The sequence below is a fragment of the Cuculus canorus genome, chromosome 1 (genome assembly GCF_017976375.1).
Source record: "Cuculus canorus isolate bCucCan1 chromosome 1, bCucCan1.pri, whole genome shotgun sequence".
In the NCBI taxonomy this organism is placed as follows: Eukaryota; Metazoa; Chordata; class Aves; order Cuculiformes; family Cuculidae; genus Cuculus; species Cuculus canorus.
Window position 1 is genome coordinate 1295934 of NC_071401.1, and position 26687 is coordinate 1322620.

The 26687-nt window shown below is 61.1% G+C and overlaps 1 protein-coding gene across 1 annotated transcript in view; it reads left to right on the forward strand.

The window, feature by feature from the left end:
• Positions 1-1124: 1124 nt before the first annotated feature.
• INPPL1 (inositol polyphosphate phosphatase like 1) overlaps positions 1125-26687 on the forward strand; it is a 90743-nt gene continuing 65180 nt past the window's right edge. Inside the window, 11 exon segments of the mRNA XM_054082687.1 lie at positions 1125-1282; positions 4900-4922; positions 4925-4961; positions 7265-7298; positions 7300-7411; positions 9622-9772; positions 13582-13678; positions 17138-17179; positions 17182-17235; positions 23043-23193; positions 25658-25764. Of these exon segments, the coding sequence (XP_053938662.1) occupies positions 1137-1282; positions 4900-4922; positions 4925-4961; positions 7265-7298; positions 7300-7411; positions 9622-9772; positions 13582-13678; positions 17138-17179; positions 17182-17235; positions 23043-23193; positions 25658-25764 (954 nt within the window). The 5' untranslated portion in view covers positions 1125-1136.

A 26687-nucleotide genomic window follows, 5' to 3' on the forward strand; every position in this document is an offset into this window, starting at 1 on the left:
GGAGCAACTGGGAGGCACTGGGGAGGAGCCAAACTGGGGAGCAGGGGGGCACTGGGAGCAACTGGGAGGCACTGGGAGGAGCAAACTGGGGCGCAGGGGGGCACTGGGAGTAACTGGGAGGCACTGGGAGGAGCAAACTGGGGGATAGGGGGGCACTGGGAGCAACTGGGAGGCACTGGGAGGAGAAAACTGGTGACACCAGTAGCAACCAGTGACACCAGTACAGACCAATGACACCGACCAGTGTCCCCCAGTGCCCCCCAGTTTGCTGCTCCCAGTGCCCCCCAGTGCTCCAGTACCTCCCAGTACACCCACTGCCTCCCCTTCCACCTTCCCAGTACCTCCCTGTCCCCTCCCAGTGCTCCCAGTACACCCCCAGTGCCCCCTCCTCCCACTCCCCGTTGGCCTCTTCCCCTCAAGCCACGCCCCCTTTGTCCCCATTGGTCTCTTCCCCGCAAGCCACGCCCCCTTTGTCACCACCGGCCGCTTCCGGCTCAGGCCACACCACCTTTATCTCGCCATTGGCTGTTTCTTGCGCTGGCACCGCTTCCTCGACTCTCCATTGGCCTCTTCCGGCTGAGGCCCCGCCCCCTATAGCGCCATTGGCTGTTTTTTGCGCAGGCCCCGCCCCTTGACGCTCCATTGGCCGCTTCCGGCTGAGGCCCCGCCCCCTCGGCTCTCCATTGGCCTCTTCTGGCGCAGTCTCCGCCCCCTTGACTCTCCATTGGCCTTTTCCGGCTCAGGCCCCGCCCCCTAGACGCCTTATTGGCCTCTACCTGTGCAGTCCCCGCCCCCTTGACCCTCCATTGGCCTCTTCCGGAGCAGGCCACGCCCCCTTGACTCACCATTGTCTGTTTCTTGCGCCGGCCCCGCCCCCTCGGCTCTCCATTGGCCTCTTCCGGCTGAGGCCCCGCCTCCTTGCCACTATCTTGGCCTCTACCTGCGCAGGCCCCGCCCCCCTTGGGGCTCCATTGGCCTCTCCGACTGAGGCCACGCCCTCTTGACTCACTATTGTCTGTTTCTTGCGCCGGCCCCTCCCCCTCGTCTCTCCATTGGGCCGCTTCCGGCGCAGTCCCCGCCCCCCTCGGCTCTCCATTGGCCGCTTCCGGCGCAGGCCCCCCGTCCCCCCGGCGGCCATGGCGGGCTGTCCGGCGCCGCTGTGGTACCACCGGGACCTGAGCCGCGCGGCGGCCGAGGAGCAGTTGGCGCGGGCGGGGCGGGACGGGAGCTTCCTCGTCAGGGACAGCGAGAGCGTGGCCGGAGCCTTCGCCCTCTGCCTCCTGTGAGCCACTGCGGGGCACTGGGGGCACTGGGAGGGCACTGGGAGGGGACTGGGAGGCGCTGGGGGGGACTGGGAGGCACTGGGAGGGGACTGGAGGCGCTGGGGGGGGACTGGGAGGGACTGGGAGGGGATTAGGGGTGACTGGGAGGCACTGGGAGGGACTAGGAGGGGACTGGGAGCACTGGGAGGGGACTGGGCGGGTACTGGGGGGGACTGGGAGGCACTGGGAGGGACTGGAGGGGACTGGGAGCACTGGGAGGGGGACTGGGGGTGACTGGGAGGCACTGGGAGGGGCGCTGTGGGGGACTGAGAGGCACTGGGAGGCACTGGGAGGGCACTGGGAGGGGATTGGGGGTGACTGGGAGGCACTGGGAGGGCACTGGGGGGACTGGGAGGCACTGGGAAGGACTGGGAGGGGCGCTCGGGGGCACTGGGAGGCACTGGGAGGGGACTGGGAGGGACTGGGAGGGACTGGAGGGGCGCTGTGGGGGACTGAGAGGGCATTGGGAAGGACTGGAGGGGCGCTCGGGGGCACGGGGGGCACGTGGGAGGGGAATGGGAGGGCACTGGGAGGGGATTAGGGGTGACTGGGAGGCACTGGGAGCGGACTTAGGCGGGACTGGGAGCACTGGGAGGGGGGACTGGGCGGGTACTGGGGGGTGACTGGGAGGGACTGGGAGGGGACCTGGAGCACTGGGAGGGGACTGGGGGGGGTACTGGGGGGGGACTGGGAATCACTGGGAGGGATTGGGGGTGACCTGGGAGAGAGGCACTGGGAGGACTAGGCAGGGGACTGGGAGCACCTGGAGGCACGGGAAGGACTGGGAAGGGGCGCTCGGGGGCACGGGAGGCAACTAGGGGAGGGGACTGGGAGGGCACTGGGAGGGCACTGTGGAGGGAATTGTGGGGGACTGGGAGGGGACTTGGGATGGCACTGGGGGGCACTGGGGAGGGGATTGTGGGTGACTGGGAGGCACTGGGAGGGGCGCTGTGGGGGACTGGGAGGCACTGGGAAGGACTGGGAGGGGTGCTCGGGGCACTGGGGGGCACCGGGAGGGGACTGGGAGGGGACTGGGGGGGCACTGGGAGGGAATTGGGAGGCACTGGGAGGGACTGGGGGGCACTGGGAGGGACTGGAAGGGGACTGGGGGGGACTGGGAGGGGACTGGGGGGACTGGGAGGGAATTCGGAGGGACTGGGGAGGACTGGGAGGCACTGGGGGGACTGGGAGGTACTGGGAGGGGACTGGGAGGGACTGGGAGGGACTGGGAGTGGACTGGGAGGCACTGGGGGGGACTGAGAGCACTGGGAGGGCACTGGGAGGGAATTGGGAGGCACTGGGAGGGAATTGGGAGGCACTGGGAGGCACTGGGAAGGGACTGGGGGCACTGGGAGGGCACTGGGAGGGACTGGGAGGGGAATGGGGGGAATTGGGAGGGACTGGGTGGGGACTGGGAGCGACTGGGAGGTACTGGGGGGTACTGGGAGGGGACTGGAAGGCACTGGGAGTGGTTGGAGGGGTACTGGGAGCACTGGGAGGGGGAAGGAGAAGCATTGGGAATACTGGGAGGTACTGGGAGGGGGCACTGGGAGCACTGGGAGCACTGGGAGCAGCAAACTGGGGGGCACTGGGGGCACTGGGCGGTCTTACTGGTCGGTACTGGTGTCACTGGTTTGTGTTACTGGTCGGTACTGGTGTCACTGGTTTGTGTTACTGGTCTGTATTGGTGCTACTGGTCTGTACTGGTCTATACTGGTGCTGGTGGTCTGTACTGGTCTGTACTGGTGCCACTGGTCTATACTGGTCTATACTGGTCTGTACTGGTCTATACTGGTGCCACTGGTCTGTACTGGTCTATACTGGTGCTGGTGGTCTGTACTGGTCTGTATTGGTCTCTACTGGTACCACTGGTCTGTGCTGGTTTGTACTGGTTTGTACTGGTGCTACATGTCTGTATGGTCTGTACTGGTCTGTACTGGTCTGTACTGTGCCACTGGTCTGTACTGGTGTCGCTGGTCTGTACTGGGTGCCACGGTTTATACTGGTTTGTTGTGGTGGTACTGGTCTGTACTGGTCTATACTGGTTTGTACTGGTCTGTATTGGTCTGTACTGGCCTATACTGGTTTGTACTGGTGCCGCTGGTCTGTACTGTCTGTACTGGTCTGTACTGGTCTATAGTGTTGTCACTGGTCTGTACTGGTCTGTACTGGTGTTACTGGTCAGTGGTGGTGTCACTGGTCTGTACTGGTCTATACTGGTCTGTACTGGTGTCACTGGTCTGTACTGGTCTGAACTGGTCTATACTTGGTGCCCCCTGGTCTTGTACGGGTCTATATACTGATCTGTACTGGTCCTGTACAGTTGTTGCTTACTGGTCTGTACTGGTCTATACTGGTCTGACTGGTACCAGTGGTTTGTACTGGTGTTACTGGTCTGTACTGGTTTGTACTGGTCTATACTCGTCTATACTGTTGTCACTGGTCTGTACTGGTCTATACTGATCTGTACTGGTCTGTACTGGTGCTACTGGTCTGTACTGGTTTGTGCTGGTCTATATTGCTGGTACTGGTCTGTACTGGTCTATACTGGTCTATACTGGTTTGTACTGTTGTCAGTGGTTTGTACTGGTGCCACTGGTCTGTACTGGTCTATACTGGTTTGTACTGGTGGTACAGGTCTGTATTAGTCTATACTGGCCTATACTGGTTTGTACTGGTGGCGCTGGTCTGTACTGGTCTATACTGCTCTATACTGTTGCCACTGGTCTGTGCTGGTCTGTACTGGTCTGTGCTGGTCTGTACTGGTCTATACTGCTATCGTTGGACTGTACTGGTCTGTACTGGTCTGTACTGGTCTATACTGGTATCATGGGTCTGTACTGGTCTATACTGGTCTGTAGTGGTGCTACTGGTCTGTACTGGTGCCACTGGTCTGTACTGGTTTGTGCTGGTATATACCTAGTTTGTACTGGTGCCCCTGGCTGTATTGCTTGCTATTGGTCTGGTACTGGTCTATACTGGTCGGTACTGGTGCCACAAGGTCATAGTACTGGTCTGTACTGAGTCTGTACTGGTGCCACAAGTCTGTACTGGTCTGTGCGGTCTGTACTGGTCTGTTACTGGTGCCACTGGTCCTGTACTGGTCTATACTGGTCTGTACTAGGACTGTACTGTTCTGTACTGGGTGCCACCAGGTGTCCTATACTGGTCTGTACTGGTGTCTTTACTTGGTGCCACCAGGTCTGTACCTCTGCTGGTCTGTACTGATGGCCACAGGTCTGTACTGGTCTATACTGGTCTGTACTGGTGCCCCTGGTCTGTACTGGCCCTGTACTTGGCCTGTATTGGTCTTTACTGGTCTGTACTGGTATCATGGGTCTGTACTGGTCTGTACTGGTCTATACTGGTCTGTTACTGGTCTGTACTGGTCTCAATGGGTCGATACTGGTCTCGTGGGTCTATTACTGGTCTGTACTGGTCTATACTGGTCTGTACTGGTCTCGTGGGTCTGGTACTGGTCTGTACTGGTCTATACTGGTCTATACTGGTGTGCGTCTCTCTGCGTCCCTCTGGGGTTTCCCTCCCCCCCCCTCAGAGCGCTGTTCTCTCCCGGAAGGTTCCAGAAGCACGTCCACACCTACGCATCCTGCCCGACGGCGACGACGGCCTCGCCGTGCAAGGTGGGACCCCCCGCGGCACCAAATCCACCCCCGGCGCGCCCACCAAATCCCCCTCAGTGGCCACCAAATCCCCCTCGTGGCCATCAAATCCCCCCCACGGCCACCAAAACCCTTTCATGGGCCCCTAAATCCCTCCTCAGTGGCCACCAAATCCCCCACTCGTGGCCACCTAAAACCCTTTCATGGCCACCAAATCCCCCCCCGTGGCCACCAAATCCCCTCTCGTGGCCACCAAATCCCCCCTGTGGCCACCAAATCCCCCCTCGTGGCCACCAAATCCCCCCTCGTGGCCACCAAATCCCCCCTCGTGGCCACCAAATCCCCCCTGTTGGCCACTAAGTCCCTTTCATGCCACCAAAATCCCTCCCCGTGGCACCAAATCCCTCTCGCGGTGCCACCAAAACCCTTTCATGGCCCACCAAATCCCCCCCTGTGGCCACAAATCCCCCCCTGCGTGGTCACCAAATCCCCCCTCGCGGTCACCAATCCCCCCTCGTGCCATTAAATCCCCCCCCTGTGGCACTAAGTCCCTTTCATGGCCACCAAATCCCTCCCCGTGGCCACCAAATCCCCCCCACGGCCACCAAAACCCTTTCATGGCCATCAAATCCCTCCCCGTGGCACAAAAATCCCCCCCTGTGGCCACCAAATCCCCCCCTGTGGCACCAAAATCCCCCCCTGTGGCCACCAAATACCCCCCTCGGGGTCACCAAATCCCCCTCGCGGTCACCAAATCCCCCCTCGTGGCCATTAAATCCCCCCCCGTGGCCACTAAATCCCTCTCATGGCCACCAAGTCCCCCCTCGTGGCCACCAAATCCCCCCTCATGGCCACAAAATCCCTTTCATGGCCACCAAATCCCTCCCCGTGGCCACCAAATCCCTCCCCGTGGCCACCAAATCCCCCCTCGTGGCCACCAAATCCCTTTCATGGCCACTAAATCCCCCCTGTGACCACTAAATCTCTCCCCATGGCCACTAAATCCCTTTCAATGGCCACAGGTCCCCCCAAAACCCCTCAATGTCCCCCCAGAAGGATCCATGACTGAAGACATTCTTTCTCTTGAGGTTCCTCAACGTGGTTATGAGCGACTCCACCACCACCAGAGCCCTCCCTGTGTCCCCCCACGAGGTCAAAGTGACCCCCAAATGTCCCCTCATGACTTGGGGTCCCCCCATGGCCACCGGGGACCCCCCAAAACCCCTCAATGTCCCCCCAGAAGGATCCATACCCGAAGACGCCCCTTCTCTTGAGGTTCCTCAACGTGGTTATGAGCGGTTCCACCACCACCAGAGCCCTCCCTGTGTCCCCCCATGACTTGGGGTCCCCTCTCTGGGGTCCGAGTGACCCCAAATGTTCCCCTCATGACTTGGGGTCCCCCCAAAACCCCTCAGTGTCCCCCCAGAAGGATCCATGGTTTAAGATCTTCTTTCTCTTGAGGTTCCTCAACGTGGTTATGAGCGACTCCACCACCACCAGAGCCCTCCCTGTGTCCCCACATGAGGACAAAGTGACCCCCAAATGTCCCCCCATGACTTGGGGTCCCCCATGGCCACCGGGGACCCCCCAAAACCCCTCAGTGTCCCACCCAGAAGGATCCATACCTGAAGACGCCCCTTCTCTTGAGGTTCCTCAACGTGGTTATGAGCGACTCCACCACCACCAGAGCCCTCCCAGTTGTCCCCCCATGACTTGGGGTCCCCTCTCTGGGGTCCGAGTGACCCCCAAATGTCCCCATAGTGACAAAAGGACCCCCAAAACCCCTCAATGTCCCCCCAGAAGGATCCATAGTTGAAGATCTTCTTTCTCTTGAGGTTCCTCAACGTGGTTATGAGCGGTTCCCACCACCACCGAGCCCTCCCTGTGTCCCCCACGAGGTCAAAGTGACCCCCAAATGTCCCCTCAGTTGACTTGGGGTCCCCCCATGGCCACCGGGGTCCCCCCAAAACCCCTCAATGTCCCCCCCAGAAGGATCCATACCTGAAGACGGCCCCTTCTCTTGAGGTTCCTCAACGTGGTTATGAGCGACTCCACCACCACCAGAGCCCTCCCCGTGTCCCCCATGACTTGGGGTCCCCTCTCTGGGGTCCGAGTGACCCCCAAATGTCCCCATAGTGACAAAAGGACCCCCAAAACCCCTCAATGTCCCCCCAGAAGGATCCATGGCTGAAGATTTCTTTCTCTTGAGGTTCCTCAACGTGGTTATGAGCGGATTCCACCACCACCAGAGCCCTCCCCGTGTCCCCCATGACTTGGGGTCCCCTCTCTGAGGTCCCAGTGACCCCCAAAATGTCCCCACAGAACCTCTCAGGGGGTTCAGGTGAAGCGTTTCCGCGACGTTGACCGAGTTGGTGGCCCTTTACCTCCAACCCAACCAGGGTTTGGTTTGTACTCTCCTCTTCCCGGTGGAACGCGAGAAGGACAACGGTGAGACCGCCGATTGTTCCGGTATGGCACGAAGGGACCTTTTCTCTGGTGGGTGGTGGTGGTTCCCCCCCCCCCCAAATCCCGCGTTCTCCCCATCTTTTGGTGGCTCCCGATGGCCACCGCGGAGGTGGAAATGGGGACCTCTTTTTGTGTGTCGTAGATGGAGAAGGAGGAGAAACCGCCGCTGCCCCCGACGGTGCGGAGGCCCGCCGTCCACCACCACCACCACCACCACCTGCACGGCGGAAGGCCGCCAGCTGAAAGGTGAGGGAGGAGTTGGGAGACCACCCGCCCCCGCGGCCTCCCCACCTCCGACCCATCTCCATCTCCACCATCTCCCACCATCTCCACCATCTCCATCATCACCATCTCCACCATCTCCATCATATCTCCATCTCCACCATCTCCATACTGCTCCATCATCTCCATTATCTTCTCCATCTCCATCTGCACCATCATCCCCACCATCTCCATCCCCACCATCTCCATCCCCACCATCTCCATCCCCACCATCTCCATCCCCATCTCCATCCCCACCCTCCATCCCCACCATCTCCATCCCCATCTCCATCTCCACCATCATCTTCCCCATCTCCTTCTCCACCATCTCCATCTCCATCATCTCCACCATCTCCATTTCCATCATCTCCATCATCTCCATCTCCGTCATCTCCATCTTCTCCATCTCCATCATCTCCACCATCTCCATCCCCACCATCTCCATCATCTGCATCTCCATCCCCACTACCTCCACCATCTCCATCTCCATCATCTCCACCATCATCTCCGTCTCCATCATCTTCGTCTCCACCATCCCCACCATCTCCATCCCCACATCTCCACCATCTCCATCCCCACCATCTCCATTTCCTCCATCTCCACCATCATCTCCATTTTCTTCCCCATTTCCATCTCCACCATCTCCATCATCTTCCCCATCTCCTTCTCCACCATCTCCATCTCCATCATCTCCATCTCCACCATTTCCATCTGCATCATCTTCATCTCCACCATCTCCATTATCTTTCCCATCTCCTTCTCCACCATCTCCATCTCCATCTCCACCATCGCCACCTCTTCCATCTTCTCCCACCACCTCCATCTCCTCCTCCACCTCCTCCTTCTCCACCTCCACCATCTCTTCCATCTCCTCCTCCATCTCCTCCTCATCCTCCACCTTCTCCTCCACCTCCTTCTCCTCCTCCACCTCCATCTCCACCTCTCATACCTTCTCCATCTCCTCCATCTCCATCACTTCCATCTCCACCTCCTCCACCTCCTCCACCTTCTCCTCCTTCTCCTCCACCTCCTCCACCATTTCCATCTCCTCCACCTCCATCTCTGCCTCTTCCACCTCCTCCACCTCCTCCCTCTCCACCTCCTCCACATCTCCTTCTCCACCTCCATCATCTCCATCACTTCCACCTCCTCCTCAACCTCCACCATCACCACCTCCTCCTCCTCCTCCACCTCTTCCAACTCTTCCTGCACCTCCTCCATCTCCACCTCCTCCATCTCCACCTCCTCCTCCTCCTCCTCCTCCTCCACCTCCACCTTCTCCTCCTCCATCTCTTCCACCTCTTTCACCTCTTCCTCCTCCACCTCCATCTCCACCTCCAATTCCACCTCCTCCTCAACCTCCACCATCACCACCTCCTCTTCCTCCTTCTCCTCCTCCACCTCCTCCACCTCCATCTTCTCCATCTCCATCTCCTCCATCTCCATCGCTTCCACCTCCTCCTCAACCTCCACCATCACCACCTCCACCTCCTCCTCCACCTTCTTTTACTCCATTTCCATCTCCTCCACCTCCTTCTCCTCCACCTCCATCTCCTCCACCTCCATCTCCTCCACCTCCATCTCCTCCACCTCCATCTCCTCCACCTCCACCTCCTCCACCTCCACCTCCTCCACCTCCACCTCCTCCACCTCCTCCACCTCCACCCTCCTCCACATTCTCCATCCTCCACCTCCTTCTCCTCCACCTCCTTCTCCTCCACCTCCATTCTCCTCCACCGCCATCTCCTGCACCTCACATCTCCTCCACCTCCATCTCCTCCACCTCCATCTCCTCCACCTCCATCTCCACCACCTCCATCTCCTCCACCTCCTTCCTCCTCCCACCTCCTTCTCACTCCACCTCCTTCTCCTCACCTTCTCCTCCACCTCCTCCCTCTCCATTATCTCCTCCACCTTTCTCCTCCACTGTGCTGTCCGCTGTCCCGTTGCAGCCTCGGGGCCTGGTGGCAGCTGGTCGCTGTGTGAGGACTACGTTGGCAGGTGGTACTCCTCTGGACCTCGAGGAGGTCCGTGCCGTGGCTCCACGGCTTTGCCGCACCTCCACCGAAACCCTCCTGAGCTCCTGCCAAACAGCCTCCACAGGTGACCACCAACCACCCCTGGACCAAAGGGTGGAGATGGGGTGGGTGGAGATGGAGATGGGGATGGGGATGGAGATGGAGATGGGGATGGGGATGGGATGGAGATGGGGATGGAGATGGGATGGAGTGGAGATGGGGATGGAGATGGAGATGATGGGATGGAGATGGGGATGGGGATGGAGATGGGGATGGGGATGGGGATGGGTATGGGGAATGGGATGGAGATGGGGATGGAGATGGGATGGGGATGGGATGGGGATGGGATGGGGATGGGGATGGAGATGGGGATGGAGATGGGGATGGAGATGGAGATGGGGATGGAGATGGAGATGGGGATGGGGATGGAGATGGGGATGGAGATGGGGATGGAGATGGGGATGGAGATGGAGATGGGGATGGGGATGGAGATGGGATGGGGATGGAGATGGGGATGGGATGGGGGATGGAGATGGAGATGGGGATGGAGATGGGGATGGGGATGGGGAGGGAGATGGAGATGGGGATGGGGAGGGGGATGGAGATGGGGATGGAGATGGGGAGGGAGATGGAGATGGGGATGGGGATGGAGATGGAGATGGGGATGGGGATGGAGAATGGGGATGGAGATGGGGATGGAGATGGGGATGGGGATGGGATGGAGATGGAGATGGAGATGGGGTGGGAGGAGGTGGAGATGGGGATGGAGATGGGGATGGAGATGGGATGGAGATGGGGATGGGGATGGAGATGGGGATGGAGATGGGATGGAGATGGGGATGGGGATGGAGATGGGGATGGAGATGGGGATGGAGATGGGAGATGGAGATGGAGATGGAGATGGAGATGGGGATGGAGATGGAGATGGGGATGGGGACGGACAGATGGACAGATGGATGGGATGGGACGGACGGGACGGGGCTGTGACTGGACCCCCGTTGGTTGCGCTAGTGAGGTGGAGCGCAGTCCTGGTGGGTTTTGGAGGTCCTCTTGCAAAGTCATTTCGGACCACAACAGCTCCACCGCCCATCACCAGGGGTCCCTCCAGCAGGTCACCCAGTTTGGGGGGACCCCACCCCAGTTTGGGCTCTCCCCATCCCAGTTTGGGGTCCTCCATCCCAGTTTGGGCTCTCCCCATCCCAGTTTGGGCCCTCCCCATCCCAGTTTGGGGTCCTCCATCCCATTTGGGCTCTCCCTGTCCCAGTTTGGGGTCCCCCAGCCCAGTTTGGGGTCTCCCCATCCCAATTTGGAGGCCCCCTGTCCGAGTTTGGGGTCTTCCTGTCCCAGTTTAGGGTCCTCCATCCCAGTTTGGGGTCTTCCTGTCCCAGTTTAGGGTCCTCCATCCCAGTTTGGGGTCTCCCTGTCCCAGTTTGGGGTCTCCCTGTCCCAGTTTGGGCTGCCCCATCCCAGTTTGGAGGCCCCCTGTCCAAGTTTGGGGTCTCCCCACCCCAGTTTGGGGTCTCCCTGTCCCAGTTTGAGGTCCTCCATCCCAGTTTGGGGTCCCCCCAGTCCCACTTTACGGTCCTCCATCCCAGTTTGGGGTCCTCCAGCCCAGTTTGGGGTCTCCCTGTCCCAGTTTGGGGTCTCCCTGTCCCAGTTTGGGGTCTCTCTGTCCCAGTTTAGGGTCCTCCATCCCAGTTTGGGTCCCCCCCATCCCAGTTTGGGCTCTCCCCGTCCCAGTTTGGGTCCCTCCGTCCCAGTTTGGGCTCTCCCTATCCCAGTTTAGGGGTCCCCTATCCCAGCTTAGGGGTCCCCTGTCCCAGTTTGGGGTCTCCCCATCCCAGTTTGGGCTCTCCCCGTCCCAGTTTGGGTCCCCCCATCCCAGTTTGGGTCCCTCCCATCCCAGTTTGGTTCCCCCCATCCCAGTTTGGGCTCTCCCCATCCCAGTTTGGGTCCCCCCATCCCAGTTTGGGTCCCTCCGTCCCAGTTTGGGCTCTCCCCATCCCAGTTTGGGTCCCCCCTCTCCCAGTTTGGGCTCTCCCCATCCCAGTTTGGGTCCCTCCATCCCAGTCTGGGTCCCTCCGTCCCAGTTTGGGCTCTCCCCATCCCAGTTTGGGTCCCCCTCTCCCAGTTTGGGTCCCCCCTCTCCCAGTTTGGGCTCTCCCCGTCCCAGTTTGGGTCCTCCCTCTCCCAGTTTGGGTCCCCCCATCCCAGTTTGGGTCCCCCCATCCCAGTTTGGGCTGTCCCCATCCCAGTTTGGGGTCTCCGCATCCCAGTTTGGGCTCTCCCCATCCCAGTTTGGGCTCTCCCCGTCCCAGTTTGGGCTCTCCCCATCCCAGTTTGGGTTCCCCCCATCCCAGTTTGGGTGTCCCCTCTCCCAGTTTGTGCTCTCCCCATCCCAGTTTGGGTCCCCCCTCTCCCAGTTTGGGGTCCCTCCGTCCCAGTTTGGGTCCCCCCTCTCCCAGTTTGGGTCCCCCCTCTCCCAGTTTGGGCTCTCCCCATCCCAGTTTGGGGTCCCTCCATCCCAGTTGGGCTCTCCCCATCCCAGTTTGGGTCCCCCTCTCCCAGTTTGGGCTCTCCCCATCCCAGTTTAGGGTCCCCCCTCTCCCAGTTTGGGCTCTCCCCATCCCAGTTTGGGCTCTCCCCATCCCAGTTTGGGCTCTCCCTCTCCCAGTTTGGGCTCTCCCCATCCCAGTTTGGGCTCTCCCTCTCCCAGTTTGGGCTCTCCCCATCCCAGTTTGGGTCCCTCCGTCCCAGTTTGGGCTCTCCCCATCCCAGTTTGGGGCTCTCCCCATCCCAGTTTGGGCTCTCCCCATCCCAGTTTGGGCTCCCCCATCCCAGTTTGGGCCTCCCCCCATCCCAGTTTGGGCTCCCCCCATCCCAGTTTGGGCTCTCCCCGTCCCAGTTTGGGCTCTCCCCATCCCAGTTTGGGCTCTCCCTCTCCCAGTTTGGGCTCTCCCCATCCCAGTTTGGGCTCTCCCCATCCCCGTTTGGGCTCTCTCCCCTCCCAGTTTGGGTCCCCCCTCTCCCAGTTTGGGTCCCTCCCGTCCCAGTTTGGGCTCTCCCCGTCCCCAGTTTTGGGCTCTCCCCGTCCCAGTTTGGGTCCCCCTCCTCTCCAGTTTGGGCTCTCCCCGATCCCAGTTTGGGTCCCCTCGCGTCCAGTTTGGGCTCTCCCCATCCCAGTTTGGGTCCCTCCGTCCCAGTTTGGGCTCTCCCCATCCCAGTTTGGGTCCCCCCTCTCCCAGTTTGGGTCCCCCCTCTCCCAGTTTGGGTTCCTCCCATCCCAGTTTGGGCTCTCCCCATCCCAGTTTGGGCTCTCCCCATCCCAGTTTGGGTCCCCCCTCTCCCAGTTTGGGCTCTCCCTCTCCCAGTTTGGGCTCTCTCCATCCCAGTTTGGGTCCCTCCGTCCCAGTTTGGGCTCTCCCTCTCCCAGTTTGGGTCCCCCCTCTCCCAGTTTGGGTCCCTCCTCTCCCAGTTTGGGTCCCTCCTCTCCCAGTTTGGGTCCCCCCTCTCCCAGTTTGGGTCCCCCCATCCCAGTTTGGGCTCTCCCCGTCCCAGTTTGGGTCCCCCCTCTCCCAGTTTGGGTCCCCCCTCTCCCAGTTTGGGTCCCTCCTCTCCCATTTTGGGTCCCTCCGTCCCAGTTTGGGCTCTCCCCATCCCAGTTTGGACTCTCCCCATCCCAGTTTGGGTCCCCCCTCTCCCAGTTTGGGTCCCTCCGTCCCAGTTTAGGTCCCCCCCCTCTCCCAGTTTGGGCTCTCCCCATCCCAGTTTGGGTCCCCCCTCTCCCAGTTTGGGCTCTCCCCATCCCAGTTTGGGCTCTCCCCATCCCAGTTTGGGTCCCCCCCATCCCAGTTTGGGTCCCCCCCCATCCCAGTTTGGGTCCCTCCGTCCCAGTTTGGGGTCTCCTCAGGGGTCGTCGGAACCGGAGCTGCAGCGGTTGGGGCTGAAGCTGACGCTGCTCCGAGACCTTCTGGGGGGGCTCGAGAAAAAGGTGGGGGCAAAAAAGGGGGGTACGGGGGGGGTAAAATGGGGGGTACAGGGGGGTAAAAGGGTATTGGAGGGGGAAAAAATGGGGGTACGGGGGGGGAAAAATGGGGGTACAGGGGGGTAAAAAGGGGGTACGGGGGGGTAAAAGGGTACTGGAGGGGGAAAAAAGGGGGTACAGGGGGGAAAAATGGGGGGGTACGGGGGGGGTAAAAGGGGGTCTGGGGGGGGAAAAAAAGGGGGTACAGGGGGGAAAAATGGGGGGTACGGGGGGGTAAAAGGGGGTCTGGGGGGGTTAAAAAAGGGGGGAGAAGGGGGGGTAAAAGGGGGTCTGGGGGGGTAAAAGGGGGGAGAAGGGGGGGGTAAAAGGGGGTCTGGGGGGGTCAAAGGGGGGAGAAGGGGGGGTAAAAGGGGGTCAGGGGGGTAAAAAGGGGGAGAAGGGGGGGTAAAAGGGGGTCTGGGGGGTAAAAAGGAAGGGGGAGAAGATGGGGGGGGTAAAAGGGGGGAGCAAGGGGGGGTAAAAAGGGGGAGAAGAGGGGTAAAAGGGGGAGAAGGAGGGGTAAAATGGGGGAGAAGAGGGGGTAAAATGGGGTACGGGGGGGGTAAAAGGGTATTGGAGGGGCAAAAATGGGGGTACGGGGGGAAAAATGGGGGTACAGGGGGGTGAAAGGGGGTCTGGAGGGGCAAAAGGGGGTACGGGGGGTAAAAAGGGGGTGAGGGGGGTAAAAGGGGGTGAGGGGGTAAAAAAGGGGGTGAAGAGGGGTAAAAAGGGGTGAGGGGGTAAAAAGGGGGTACGGGGGGAAAAAAGGGGGTACGGGGGGGTAAAAGGGGGTCTGGGGGGGTAAAAAGGGGGTTTGGGGGGTAAAAGGGGGTCTGGGGGGAAAAAGGGGGTCTGGGGGGGAAAAAGGGGGAGAAGGGGGTAAAAAGGGGGAGAAGGGGGGGTAAAAAGGGGGGTACGGGGGGGTAAAAGGGGGTCTGGGGGGGTAAAAAGGGGACGGGGGGGGGTAAAAGGGGGTACGGGGGGTAAAAGGGGGTCGGGGGGGTAAAAAGGGGGAGAAGGGGGTAAAAAGGGGGTACGGGGGGGTAGAAAGGGGGTCTGGGGGGGTAAAAAGGGGGTACGGGGGAGTAAAAGGGGGTACGGGGGGTAAAAAGGGGGAGAAGGGGGGGTACGGGGGGGTAAAAGGGGGTCTGGGGGGTAAAAAGGGGGTACGGGGGTGTAAAAGGGGGTCTGGGGGGGTAAAAAGGGGGAGAAGGGGGTAAAAAAGGGGTTCTGGGGGGGTTAAAAACGGGGGTACGGGGGTGTAAAAGGGGGTCTGGGGGGTAAAAAGGGGGAGAAGGGGGTAAAAAAGGGGTTCTGGGGGGGTAAAAACGGGGTACGGGGTGTAAAAGGGGGTCTGGGGGGTAAAAAGGGGGAGAAGGGGGTAAAAAGGGGGTCTGGGGGGGTTAAAAAAGGGGGAGAAGGGGGTAAAAAAAGGGGTTCTGGGGGGGGTAAAAACGGGGTATGGGGATAAAAGGGGGTATGGGAGGGTAAAAAGGGGGAGAAGGGGGTAAAAAGGGGGGTACGGGGGGTAAAAGGGGGTCGGGGGGGTAAAAGGGGGAGAAGGGGGGGCAAAAAGGGGGTCTGGGGGGGTAAAAAGGGGGGTACGGGGGGTTAAAAAGGGGGTCTGGGGGGTAAAAAGGGGGAGAAGGGGGTAAAAAGGGGGTACAGGGGGATAAAAAGGGGGAGAAGGGGGGGTTAAAAGGGGGTATGGGGGGGTAAAAGGGGGTACGGGGGGTAAAAAGGGGGTACGGGGGGGAAAAGGGGGTACGGGGGAAAAAGGGGGAGAAGGGGGGTAAAAGGGGGTCTGGGGGGTAAAAAGGGGGAGAAGGGGGGGTAAAAAGGGGGTACGGGGGGTAAAAAGGGGGAGAGAAGGGGGGGTAAAAGGGGGTCTGGGGGGGAAAAGGAGGTACGGGGGGGTAAAAAGGGGGAGAAGGGGGTAAAAGGGGGTACGGGGGGTAAAAAGGGGGAGAAGGGGGGGGTAAAAAGGGGGATCTGGGAGGAGTAAAATGGGGGTCTGGGGGGGTAAAAAGGGGGTCTGGGGGGGTAAAAAGGGGGTACGGGGGGGGTAAAAGGGGGTCTGGGGGGGGTAAAAAGGGGGAGAAGGGGGGGGTAAAAGGGGGTCTGGGGGGGTAAAAAGGGGGAGAAGGGGGGTAAAAGGGGGTCTGGGGGGTAAAAAAGGGGAGAAGGGGGGTAAAAGGGGGTCTGGGGGGGTAAAAAGGGGGAGAAGGGGGGGTAAAAGGGGGGAGAAGGGGGGGTAAAAAGGGGGTCTGGGGGGTAAAAAGGGGGAGAAGGGGGGGAAAAAGGGGGGTCTGGGGGGGTAAAAAGGGGGAGAAGGGGTTAAAAAGGGGGTCTGGGGGGGTAAAAGGGGGAGAAGGGGGTAAAAAGGGGGTCCGGGGGGGTAAAAAGGGGGAGAAGGGGGTAAAAAGGGGGGTCTGAGGGGTAAAAAGGGGGAGAAGGGGGTAAAAAGGGGGTCTGGGGGGGTAAAAAGGAGGAGAAGGGGGGTAAAAAGGGGGTCTGGGGGGTAAAAGGGGGAGAAGGGGGGTAAAAGGGGGTACGGGGGGGTAAAAGGGTATTGGAGGGGCAAAAATGGGGGTACGGGGGGGAAAAATGGGGGTACGGGGGTAAAAGGGGGTCTGGAGGGGCAAAAAAAGAAAAGGGTGGGTACGGAGGGAAAAATGGGGGTACGGGGGGTTAAAAGGGTACTGGAGGGGGAAAAATGGGGGTACGGGGGGTAAAAAGGGGGGTACGGGGGGTAAAAGGGGGTCGGGGGGGTAAAAAGGGGGTCTGGGGGGGTAAAAGGGGGTACAGGGGGGTAAAAGGGGAACGGGGGGGTAAAGAGGGGTACGGGGGGGTAAAAAGGGGGAGAAGGGGGTAAAAAGGGATCTGTTTTGGGGTGTCAATTTTTGGGGTTCATTTTGGGGTTCGTTTTGGGGGTTTGTTTTGGGGGTTCATTTTTGGGGGTCCATTTTTGGGGTGTCAGTTTGGGGGTCCCATTTTTGGAGGTCCATTTTTGGGGGTCCCATTTTTGGGGTGTCCTTTCTGAGGGTCCATTTTTGGGGGTCTATTTTTGGGGGTCCCATTTTTGGGGTGTCCTTTCTGAGGGTCCATTTTTGGGGGTCCCATTTTTGGGGTCCCCTTTCTGAGGGTCCATTTTTGGGGGTCCCATTTTGGGGATCCCATTTTTGGGGTGTCCTTTCTGAGGGTCCATTTTTGGGGGTCCCATTTTGGGGGTCCCATTTTTGGGGTCCCCTTTCTGAGGGTCCATTTTTTGGGGTCCCATTTTTGGGGGTCCCATTTTTGGGGGTCCTTTCTGAGGGTCCATTTTTGGGGGTCCCATTTTTGGGGTCCCCTTTCTGAGGGTCCCATTTTTGGGGTCCCATTTTTGGGGTCCCCTTTGTGAGGGTCCGTTTTTGGGGTCCCCCCCAGGCTCTGCGGGCGCTGCAGGAGCTCAGTTTGGGGGTCCCCCCCGCGCCCCCCCCCCCGCTCACCCCAAACCCAAAAGTGTCCCCGTCCACAGCTTCGAGGTGAGTCAAACTGGGAGCAACTGGGAGCTACTGGGGGGGGGTACTGGGAGCACTGGGAGCTGCTGGGGGGGGAACTGGGAGCACTGGGGGGGTACTGGGAGCACTGGGAGCAACTGGGAGCTACTGGGAGCTGCTGGGGGGGGAACTGGGAGCACTGGGGGGGAACTGGGAGCAACTGGGAGCTGCTGGGGGGGGGAACTGGGAGCACTGGGGGGGAACTGGGGGAACTGGGATGGGTACTGGGAGCACTGGGAGCTGCTGGGGGGGGAACTGGGAGCACTGAGGGGTACTGGGAGCAACTGGGAGCTGCTGGGGGGGAACTGGGAGCAGTGGGGGGGTACTGGGAGCACTGGTTTGAACTGGGGGGGGAACTGGGAGCACTGGGAGGTTACTGGGAGCACTGGGAGCTGCCGGGGGGGGGAAACTGGGAGCACTGGGAGCTGCTGGGAGGGGAACTGGGAGCAATGGGGGGTACTGGGAGCACTGGGAGCTGCTGGGGGGGAACTGGGAGCAACTGGGAGGTGCTGGGGGGGGGGTACTGGGAGCACTGGGGGCGAACTGGGAGCACTGGGGGGTACTGGGAGCTGCCGGGGGGGGAACTGGGAGCACTGGGGGGGAACAGGGAGCACTGGGAGCTGCTGGGGGGGGGAACTGGGAGCACTGGGGGGAACTGGGAGCACTGGGAGCTGCTGGGGGGGAACTGGGAGCACGGGGGGGGAACTGGGAGCACTGGGAGCTGCGGGGGGGGGGGAACTGGGAGCACTGGGGGGGTACTGGGAGCACTGGGAGCTGCCGGGGGGGGGGAACTGGGAGCACTGGGGGGGGGTACTGGGAGCTGCCGGGGGGGAACTGGGAGCTGCCGAGGGGGGTACTGGGAGCACTGGGAGCTGCTGGGGGGGGAACTGGGGGCACTGGGGGGGAACTGGGAGCACTGGGAGCTGCCGAGGGGGGAACTGGGAGCACTGGGAGCTGCTGGGGGGGGAACTGGGAGCACTGGAGGGGGAACTGGGAGCACTGGGAGGTGCTGGGGGGAACTGGGAGCACTGGGAGCTGCCGGGGGGGGAAACTGGGAGCACTGGGGGGGTACTGGGAGCACTGGGAGCTGCTGGGAGGGGAACTGGGAGCACTGGGAGCTGCTGGGGGGGAACTGGGAGCAACTGGGAGGTGCTGGGGGGGGGTACTGGGAGCACTGGGGGCGAACTGGGAGCACTGGGGGGTACTGGGAGCACTGGGAGCTGCCGGGGGGGGAACTGGGAGCACTGGGGGGGAACAGGGAGCACTGGGAGCTGCTGGGGGGGGGAACTGGGAGCACGGGGGGGGAACTGGGAGCACTGGGAGCTGCCGGGGGGGGGGAACTGGGAGCACTGGGGGGTACTGGGAGCACTGGTTTGAACTGGGAGGGGGGAACTGGGAGCACTGGGGGGGGGTACTGGGAGCTGCCGGGGGGGGAACTGGGAGCACTGGGGGGGTACTGGGAGCACTGGGAGCTGCTGGGGGGGGAACTGGGAGCACTGGGGGGGAACTGGGAGCACTGGGAGCTGCCGGGGGGGAACTGGGAGCACTGGGAGCTGCTGGGGGGGGAACTGGGAGCACTGGAGGGGGAACTGGGAGCACTGGGAGGTGCTGGGGGGAACTGGGAGCACTGGGAGCTGCCGGGGGGGGGAACTGGGAGCACTGGGGGGGTACTGGGAGCACTGGGAGCTGCTGGGGGGGGAACTGGGGGCACTGGGGGGAACTGGGAGCACTGGGAGCTGCCGAGGGGGGAACTGGGAGCACTGGGAGCTGCTGGGGGGGGAACTGGGAGCACTGGAGGGGGAACTGGGAGCACTGGGAGGTGCTGGGGGGAACTGGGAGCACTGGGAGCTGCCGAGGGGGGAACTGGGAGCACTGGGGGGGTACTGGGAGCACTGGGAGCTGCCGGGGGGGAACTGGGAGCACTGGGGGGGAACTGGGAGCACTGGGAGCTGAAGTGGGGGGGAACTGGGAGCACTGGAGGGATACTGGGAGTGCTGGGGGTCCCCTATTTTGGGGTGCTGTATTTCAGGGGTGCTGTATTTTGGGGTGCTGTGGGTGCTCTATTTCGGGGTGCTGTGTTTTGGGGTGCTATGGGTGCTCTCTTTTGGGGTGCTGTGGGTGCTGTATTTCGGGGTGCTGTACGTGCTCTATTTTGGGGTGCTCTATTTTAGGGGTGCTCTGTTTTGGGGTTCTATATTTAGGGGTGCTGTATTTCAGGGTGCTGGGGGTGCTCTATTTCAGGGGTGCTGTATTTCAGGGGTGCTGTATTTTGGGGTGCTGTGGGTGCTGTATTTTGGGGTGCTCTATTTTGGGGGTGCTGTATTTCGGGGTCCTGTGGGTGCTGTATTTTGGGGTGCTGTGGGTGCTGTATTTTGGGGGTGCTGTATTTTGGGGTGCTATGGGTGCTCTATTTTGGGGTGCAGTATTTTGGGGTGCTGTGGGTGCTCTATATTTCGGGGTGCAGTATTTCGGGGTGCTGTGGGTGCTGTATTTTGGGGTTCTGTATTTCAGGGGTGCTGTATTTTGGGGTGCAGTATTTCGGGGGTGCTGTGGGTGCTCTATTTCAGGGGTGCTGTATTTTGGGGTGCTGTATTTTGGGGGTACTGTATTTTGGGGTGCTGTGGGTGCTGTATTTTCGGGTGCTGTATTTTGGGGTGCTGTGAGTGCTGTATTTTGGGGGTGCTGCATTTCGGGGTGCTGTGGGTGCTCTCTTTTGGGGTGCTCTATTTTGGGGTGCTGTGGGTGCTGTATTTTGGGGGTTCTGTATTTTGGGGTGCTGTGGGTGCTGTATTTTGGGGTGCAGTATTTTGGGGTCCTGTGGGTGCTCTATTTTGGGGTTCTGTATTTCAGGGGTGCTGTGGGTGCTCTATTTCAGGCTGCTGTATTTTGGGGGTGCTCTATATTTCGGGGTGCTGTATTTTGGGGTGCTATGCGTGCTCTATTTTGGGGTGCTCTATTTCAGGGGTGCAGTATTTTGGGGTGCTGTGGGTGCTCTATTTTGGGGGTGCTGTATTTTGGGGTGCTGTGGGTGCTCTATTTCAGGGGTGCTGTATATTTTGGGGTGCTGTGGGTGCTCTATTTTGGGGTTCTATATTTCGGGGTGCAGTATTTCAGGGTGCTGGGGGTGCTCTATATTTTGGGGTGCTCTATATTTTTGGGGTCCCCCCCCCCGGTGCAGGTGAAGGCGGACGCGGCGCTGGGGGGCGCTGTTGAGGGATGGATACTGGGGATACTGGGGATACTGGGAGGAGGGATACTGGGGATACTGGGAGTGCTGGGAGGAGGGATACTGGGGATACTGGGAGGAGGGATCCTGGGGATACTGGGAGTGCTGGGAGGAGGGATACTGGGGATACTGGGAGTGCTGGGGGGAGGGATACTGGGGATACTGGGAGTGCTGGGAGGAGGGATACTGGGGATACTGGGAGTGCTGGGGGGAGGGATACTGGGAGTGCTGGGGGGAGGGATACTGGGGATACTGGGAGTGCTGGGAGGAGGGATACTGGGGATACTGGGAGTGCTGGGGGGAGGGATACTGGGGATACTGGGAGTGCTGGGAGGAGGGATACTGGGGATACTGGGAGTGCTGGGGGGAGGGATACTGGGAGTGCTGGGGGGAGGGATACTGGGGATACTGGGAGTGCTGGGAGGAGGGATACTGGGGATACTGGGAGGAGGGATGCTGGGGATACTGGGAGTGCTGGGAGGAGGGATACTGGGGATACTGGGAGGAGGGATGCTGGGGATACTGGGAGTGCTGGGAGGATGGATACTGGGGATACTGGGAGGAGGGATGCTGGGGATACTGGGAGTGCTGGAGGAGGGATACTGGGGATACTGGGAGGAGGGATACTGGGGATACTGGGAGGAGGGATACTGGGGATACTGGGAGGAGGGATACTGGGGATACTGGGAGTGCTGGGAGGAGGGATACTGGGGATACTGGGAGTGCTGGGAGGAGGGATACTGGGGATACTGGGAGTGCTGGGGGGAGGGATACTGGGAGTGCTGGGGGGAGGGATACTGGGGATACTGGGAGGAGGGATGCTGGGGATACTGGGAGTGCTGGAGGAGGGATACTGGGGATACTGGGAGGAGGGATAGTGGGGATACTGGGAGGAGGGATACTGGGAGTGCTGGGAGGAGGGATAGTGGGGATACTGGGAGGAGGGATACTGGGGTTACTGGGAGTGCTGGAGGAGGGATGCTGGGGATACTGGGAGGAGGGATACTGGGAATACTGGGAGTGCTGGGGGGAGGGATGCTGTGGGTGCTGGGGGGATGGATACTGGGGATACTGGGAAGAGGGATACTGGGGATACTGGGAGGAGGGATACTGGGGATACTGGGAGTGCTGGGAGGAGGGATGCTGGGGATACTGGGAGTGCTGGGGGGAGGGATACTGGGGATACTGGGAGGAGGGATACTGGGGATACTGGGAGGAGGGATACTGGGAGTGCTGGGAGGAGGGATACTGGGGATACTGGGAGTGCTGGGGGGATGGATACTGGGGATACTGGGAGTGCTGGGAGGAGGGATACTGGGAATACTGGGAGTGCTGGGGGGAGGGATACTGGGGATACTGGGAAGAGGGATACTGGGGATACTGGGAGGAGGGATGCTGGGGATACTGGGAGTGCTGGGAGGAGGGATACTGGGGATACTGGGAGGAGGGATACTGGGGATACTGGGAGTGCTGGGGGGAGGGATACTGGGGATACTGGGAGTGCTGGGAGGAGGGATCCTGGGGATACTGGGAGGAGGGATACTGGGGATACTGGGAGTGCTGGGAGGAGGGATACTGGGGATACTGGGGATACTGGGAGTGCTGTATTTGGGGGTGCTGTATTTTGGGGTGCTCTATATTTTTGGGGTCCCCCCCCCGGTGCAGGTGAAGGCGGACGCGTCGCTGGGGGGCGCTGTTGGCATATGGATACTGGGGATACTGGGGATACTGGGAGGAGGGATACTGGGGATACTGGGAGGAGGGCTGCTGTGGCTGCTGTGGCTGCTGTATTTGGGGGTGCTGTATTTGGGGGTGCTGTATATTTTGGGGTGCTCTATATTTTGGGGTGCTCTATATTTTGGGGTGCCCCCCCTGGTGCAGGTGAAGGCAGACGCGTCGCTGGGGGGCGCTGTTGGCATATGGATACTGGGGATACTGGGGATACTGGGAGGAGGGATACTGGGGATACTGGGAGTGTTGGGAGGAGGGATACTGGGAGTGCTGGGGGGAGGGATACTGGGGATACTGGGAGTGCTGTATATTTTGGGGTGCTCTATATTTTGGGGTGCTCTATATTTTGGGGTGCCCCCCCTGGTGCAGGTGAAGGCAGACGCGTCGCTGGGGGGCGCTGTTGGCATATGGATACTGGGGATACTGGGGATACTGGGAGGAGGGCTGCTGCGGCTGCTGTATTTGGGGGTGCTGTCTATTTTGGGGGTGCTCCCTGTTTTTGGGGTGCAAGTGAAGGCGGACGCGTCGCTGGGGGGCGCTGTTGGGGGATGGCTACTGGGGATACTGGGGATACTGGGAGGAGGGCTGCTGCGGCTGCTGTATTTGGGGGTGCTGCCTATTTTGGGGGTGCTCCCTGTTTTTTGGGGTGCAGGTGAAGGCGGACGCGTCGCTGGGGGGCGCTGTTGAGGGATGGATACTGGGGATACTGGGGATACTGGGAGTGCTGGGAGGAGGGATACTGGGAGGAGGGATGCTGTGGCTGCTGCGGCTGCTGTATTTGGGGGTGCTGTATATTTTGGGGGTGCTCTATATTTTTGGGGTCCCCCCGGTGCAGGTGAAGGCGGACGCGGCGCGGGGGGAGCTCTCGAAGCTGGGGAAGGCGCAGCGGCAGACGCTGAGCGTGGACGTGGAAGGCGGACGCCTCGTCCTCCTCCGGCGCCACCGCGAGGGCCACGAGGACTGGAGCTGCTTCCCACACCACCGCAGTGAGCGGGGGGACCCGCTTTGGGGGGGCTGGGGGGGGGTTTGGGGGGGCTGGGAGGGGTTTGGGGGGGATAGGAGGGGATTTGGGGGGGATGGGAGGGGGTTTGGGGGGGATAGGAGGGGGTTTGGGGGGATAGGAGGGGGTTTGGGGGGGATAGGAGGGGATTTTGGGGGGGCTAAAGGGGATTTGGGGGACATAGGGGATTTGGGGGGATAGGAGGGGGTTTGGGGGGATAGGAGGGGGTTTGGGGGGGATAGGAGGGGATTTGGGGGGATGGGAGGGGATTTGGGGGGGATAGGAGGGGGTTTGGGGGGATAGGAGGGGGTTTGGGGGGATGGGAGGGGGTTTGGGGGGGATAGGAGGGGATTTGGGGGGGATAGGAGGGGGTTTGGGGGGATAGGAGGGGGTTTGGGGGAGCTGGAGGGGATTTGGGGGGGATAGGAGGGGATTTGGGGGGATAGGAGGGGGTTTGGGGGGGATAGGAGGGGATTTGGGGGGATAGGAGGGGGTTTGGGGGGGATGGAGGGGGTTTGGGGAGCGTAAAATGGACTTAGGTGGGATAGGAGGGGATTTGGGGGGGCTAAAGGGGATTTGGGGGGATAGGAAGGGATTTTGGGGGGGCTAAAGGGGATTTGGGGGACATAGGAGGGGTTTGGGGGGGCTAAAATGGACTTAGGTGGGATAGGAGGGGGTTTGGGGGGGCTGGGGGGGTTTGGGGGGATAGGAGGGGGTTTGGGGGGGCTAAAATGGACTTAGGTGGGATAGGAGGGGATTTGGGGGGGCTAAAGGGGATTTGGGGGGATAGGAAGGGGGTTTGGGGGGGCTAAAGGGGATTTGGGGGGGATAGGAAGGGATTTTGGGGGGATAGGAGGGGGTTTGGGGGGATAGGAGGGGGTTTGGGGGAGTAAAGGGGGTTTGGGGGGCATAGGAAGGGATTTTGGGGGGGCTAAAGGGGATTTGGGGGACATAGGAGGGGGTTTGGGGGTGATAGGAGGGGATTTGGGGGGGAGAAGAGGGGTTTGGGGGGGATAGGAGGGGGTTTGGGGGGATAGGAGGGGATTTGGGGGGGATGGGAGGGGATTTGGGGGGATGGGAGGGGGTTTGGGGGGATAGGAGGGGATTTGGGGGGGATGGGAGGGGGTTTGGGGGGATAGGAGGGGATTTGGGGGGGATGGGAGGGGGTTTGGGGGGATAGGAGGGGGTTTGGGGGGATAGGAGGGGATTTGGGGGGGATGGGAGGGGGTTTGGGGGGGATAGGAGGGGTTTGGGGGGGGCTGAGAGGGGGTTTGGGGGGGATGGGAGGGGATTTGGGGGGGATGGGAGGGGATTTGGGGGGGACGGGAGGGGATTTGGGGGGATGGGAGGGGGTTTGGGGGGTCTGAGGGCTCCCAGTCCCCCAGTCCCCCCTCCCAGTGCTCCCAGTGCTCCCAGTCCCCCTTCCAGTCCCCCTCCCAGTCCCCCTCCCAGTGCTCCCAGTCCCCTCCCAGTGCTCCCAGTCCCCCTTCCAGTCCCCCTCCCAGTCCCTCTCCCAGTGCTCCCAGTCCCCCTCCCAGTGCTCCCAGTCCCCTCCCAGTGCTCCCAGCCCCCTCCCAGTGCTCCCAGTCCCTCTCCCAGTCCCCCCAGTCCCCCTCCCAGTGCTCCCAGTCCCTCTCCCAGTCCCCCCAGTCCCCCTCCCAGTGCTCCCAGTCCCAACAGTCCCTCTCCCAGTCCCCCCAGTCCCCCTCCCAGTGCTCCCAGTCCCCCTCCCAGTGCTCCCAGTCCCCCTCCCAGTCCCCCCAGTCCCTCTCCCAGTGCTCCCAGTCCCCTCCCAGTGCTCCCAGTCCCCCTCCCAGTGCTCCCAGTCCCCCTCCCAGTCCCCCCAGTTCCCCTCCCAGTGCTCCCAGTCCTCCCTCCCAGTCCCCCAGTCCCTCTCCCAGTTCTCCCAGTCCCTCTCCCAGTCCCTCTCCCAGTGCCCCCAGTGCCCTTCCCAGTGCCCCCCAGTTCTCCCAGTCCCTCTCCCAGTCCCCCCAGTCCCCCTCCCAGTGCTCCCAGTCCCCCTCCCAGTGCTCCCAGTCCCCCCAATCCCCCTCCCAGTGCTCCCAGTCCCCCCTCCCAGTCCCCCCAGTCCCCTCCCAGTCCCCCTCCCAGTGCTCCCAGTCCCCCTCCCAGTGCTCCCAGTCCCTCTCCCAGTGCTCCCAGTCCCACCAGTCCCTCTCCCAGTCTTCCCAGTCCCACTCCCAGTCCCCCCAGTTCCTCTCCCAGTGCTCCCAGTCCCACTCCCAGTACCCCCAGTTCCTCTCCCAGTGCTCCCAGTCCCTCTCCCAGTCCCCCCAGTCCCCCTCCCAGTCCCCCCAGTCCCTCTCCCAGTGCTCCCAGTCCCCCCAGTCCCCCTCCCAGTCCCCCCAGTCCCCCTCCCAGTGCTCCCAGTCCCCTCCCAGTCCCCCCAGTCCCCTCCCAGTGCTCCCAGTCCCACCAGTCCCCTCCAGTCCGGCAGATCGTGAAGTCCCAACGAGTCCCCAACAAATTGGCCGTCGTCTTCGAGAAGGACAAAGACAAAACCCAACGGAAGGACTTTGTCTTCGTCAGCGCTCGGGTGGGGGCGGCTCCGGGGGGACCCCCCGGGGACATCGGGGGACCCCAGGGGGGCGTTGGGGGGACCTCAGGGGGAGTTTGGGGACACTGAGATGGACTTTGGGGACCTGAGGATGGACCTTTGGGGGACACTGAGATGGACTTTGGGGTCAGAGATGGACTTTGGGGACTGAGATGGACTTTGGGGACACTGAGATGGACTTTGGGGTCACTGAGATGGACTTTGGGGACACTGAGATGGACTTTGGGGACACTGAGATGGACTTTGGGGACAGAGATGGACTTTGGGGGACAGAGATGGACTTTGGGGACACTGAGATGGACTTTGGGGACACTGAGATGGACTTTGGGGACAGAGATGGACTTTGGGGACACTGAGATGGACTTTGGGGACAGAGATGGACTTTGGGTCACTGAGATGGACTTTTGGGGACACTGAGATGGACTTTGGGGACACTGAGATGGACTTTGGGGTCACTGAGATGGACTTTGGGGACACTGAGATGGACTTTGGGGACTGAGATGGACTTTGGGGACACTGAGATGGACTTTGGGGACACTGAGATGGACTTTGGGGACAGAGATGGACTTTGGGGACTGAGATGGACTTTGGGGACACTGAGATGGACTTTGGGGACACTGAGATGGACTTTGGGGACAGAGATGGACTTTGGGGACAGAGAGGACTTTGGGGACAGAGATGGACTTTGGGGACACTGAGATGGACTTTGGGGACACTGAGATGGACTTGGGGACTGAGATGGACTTTGGGGACACTTGAGATGGACTTTGGGGACTGAGATGGACTTTGGGGACCTGAGATGGACTTTGGGGTCAGAGATGGACTTTGGGGACACTGAGATGGACTTTGGGGACAGAGATGGACCTTTGGGGACACTGAGATGGGACTTTGGGGTACAGAGA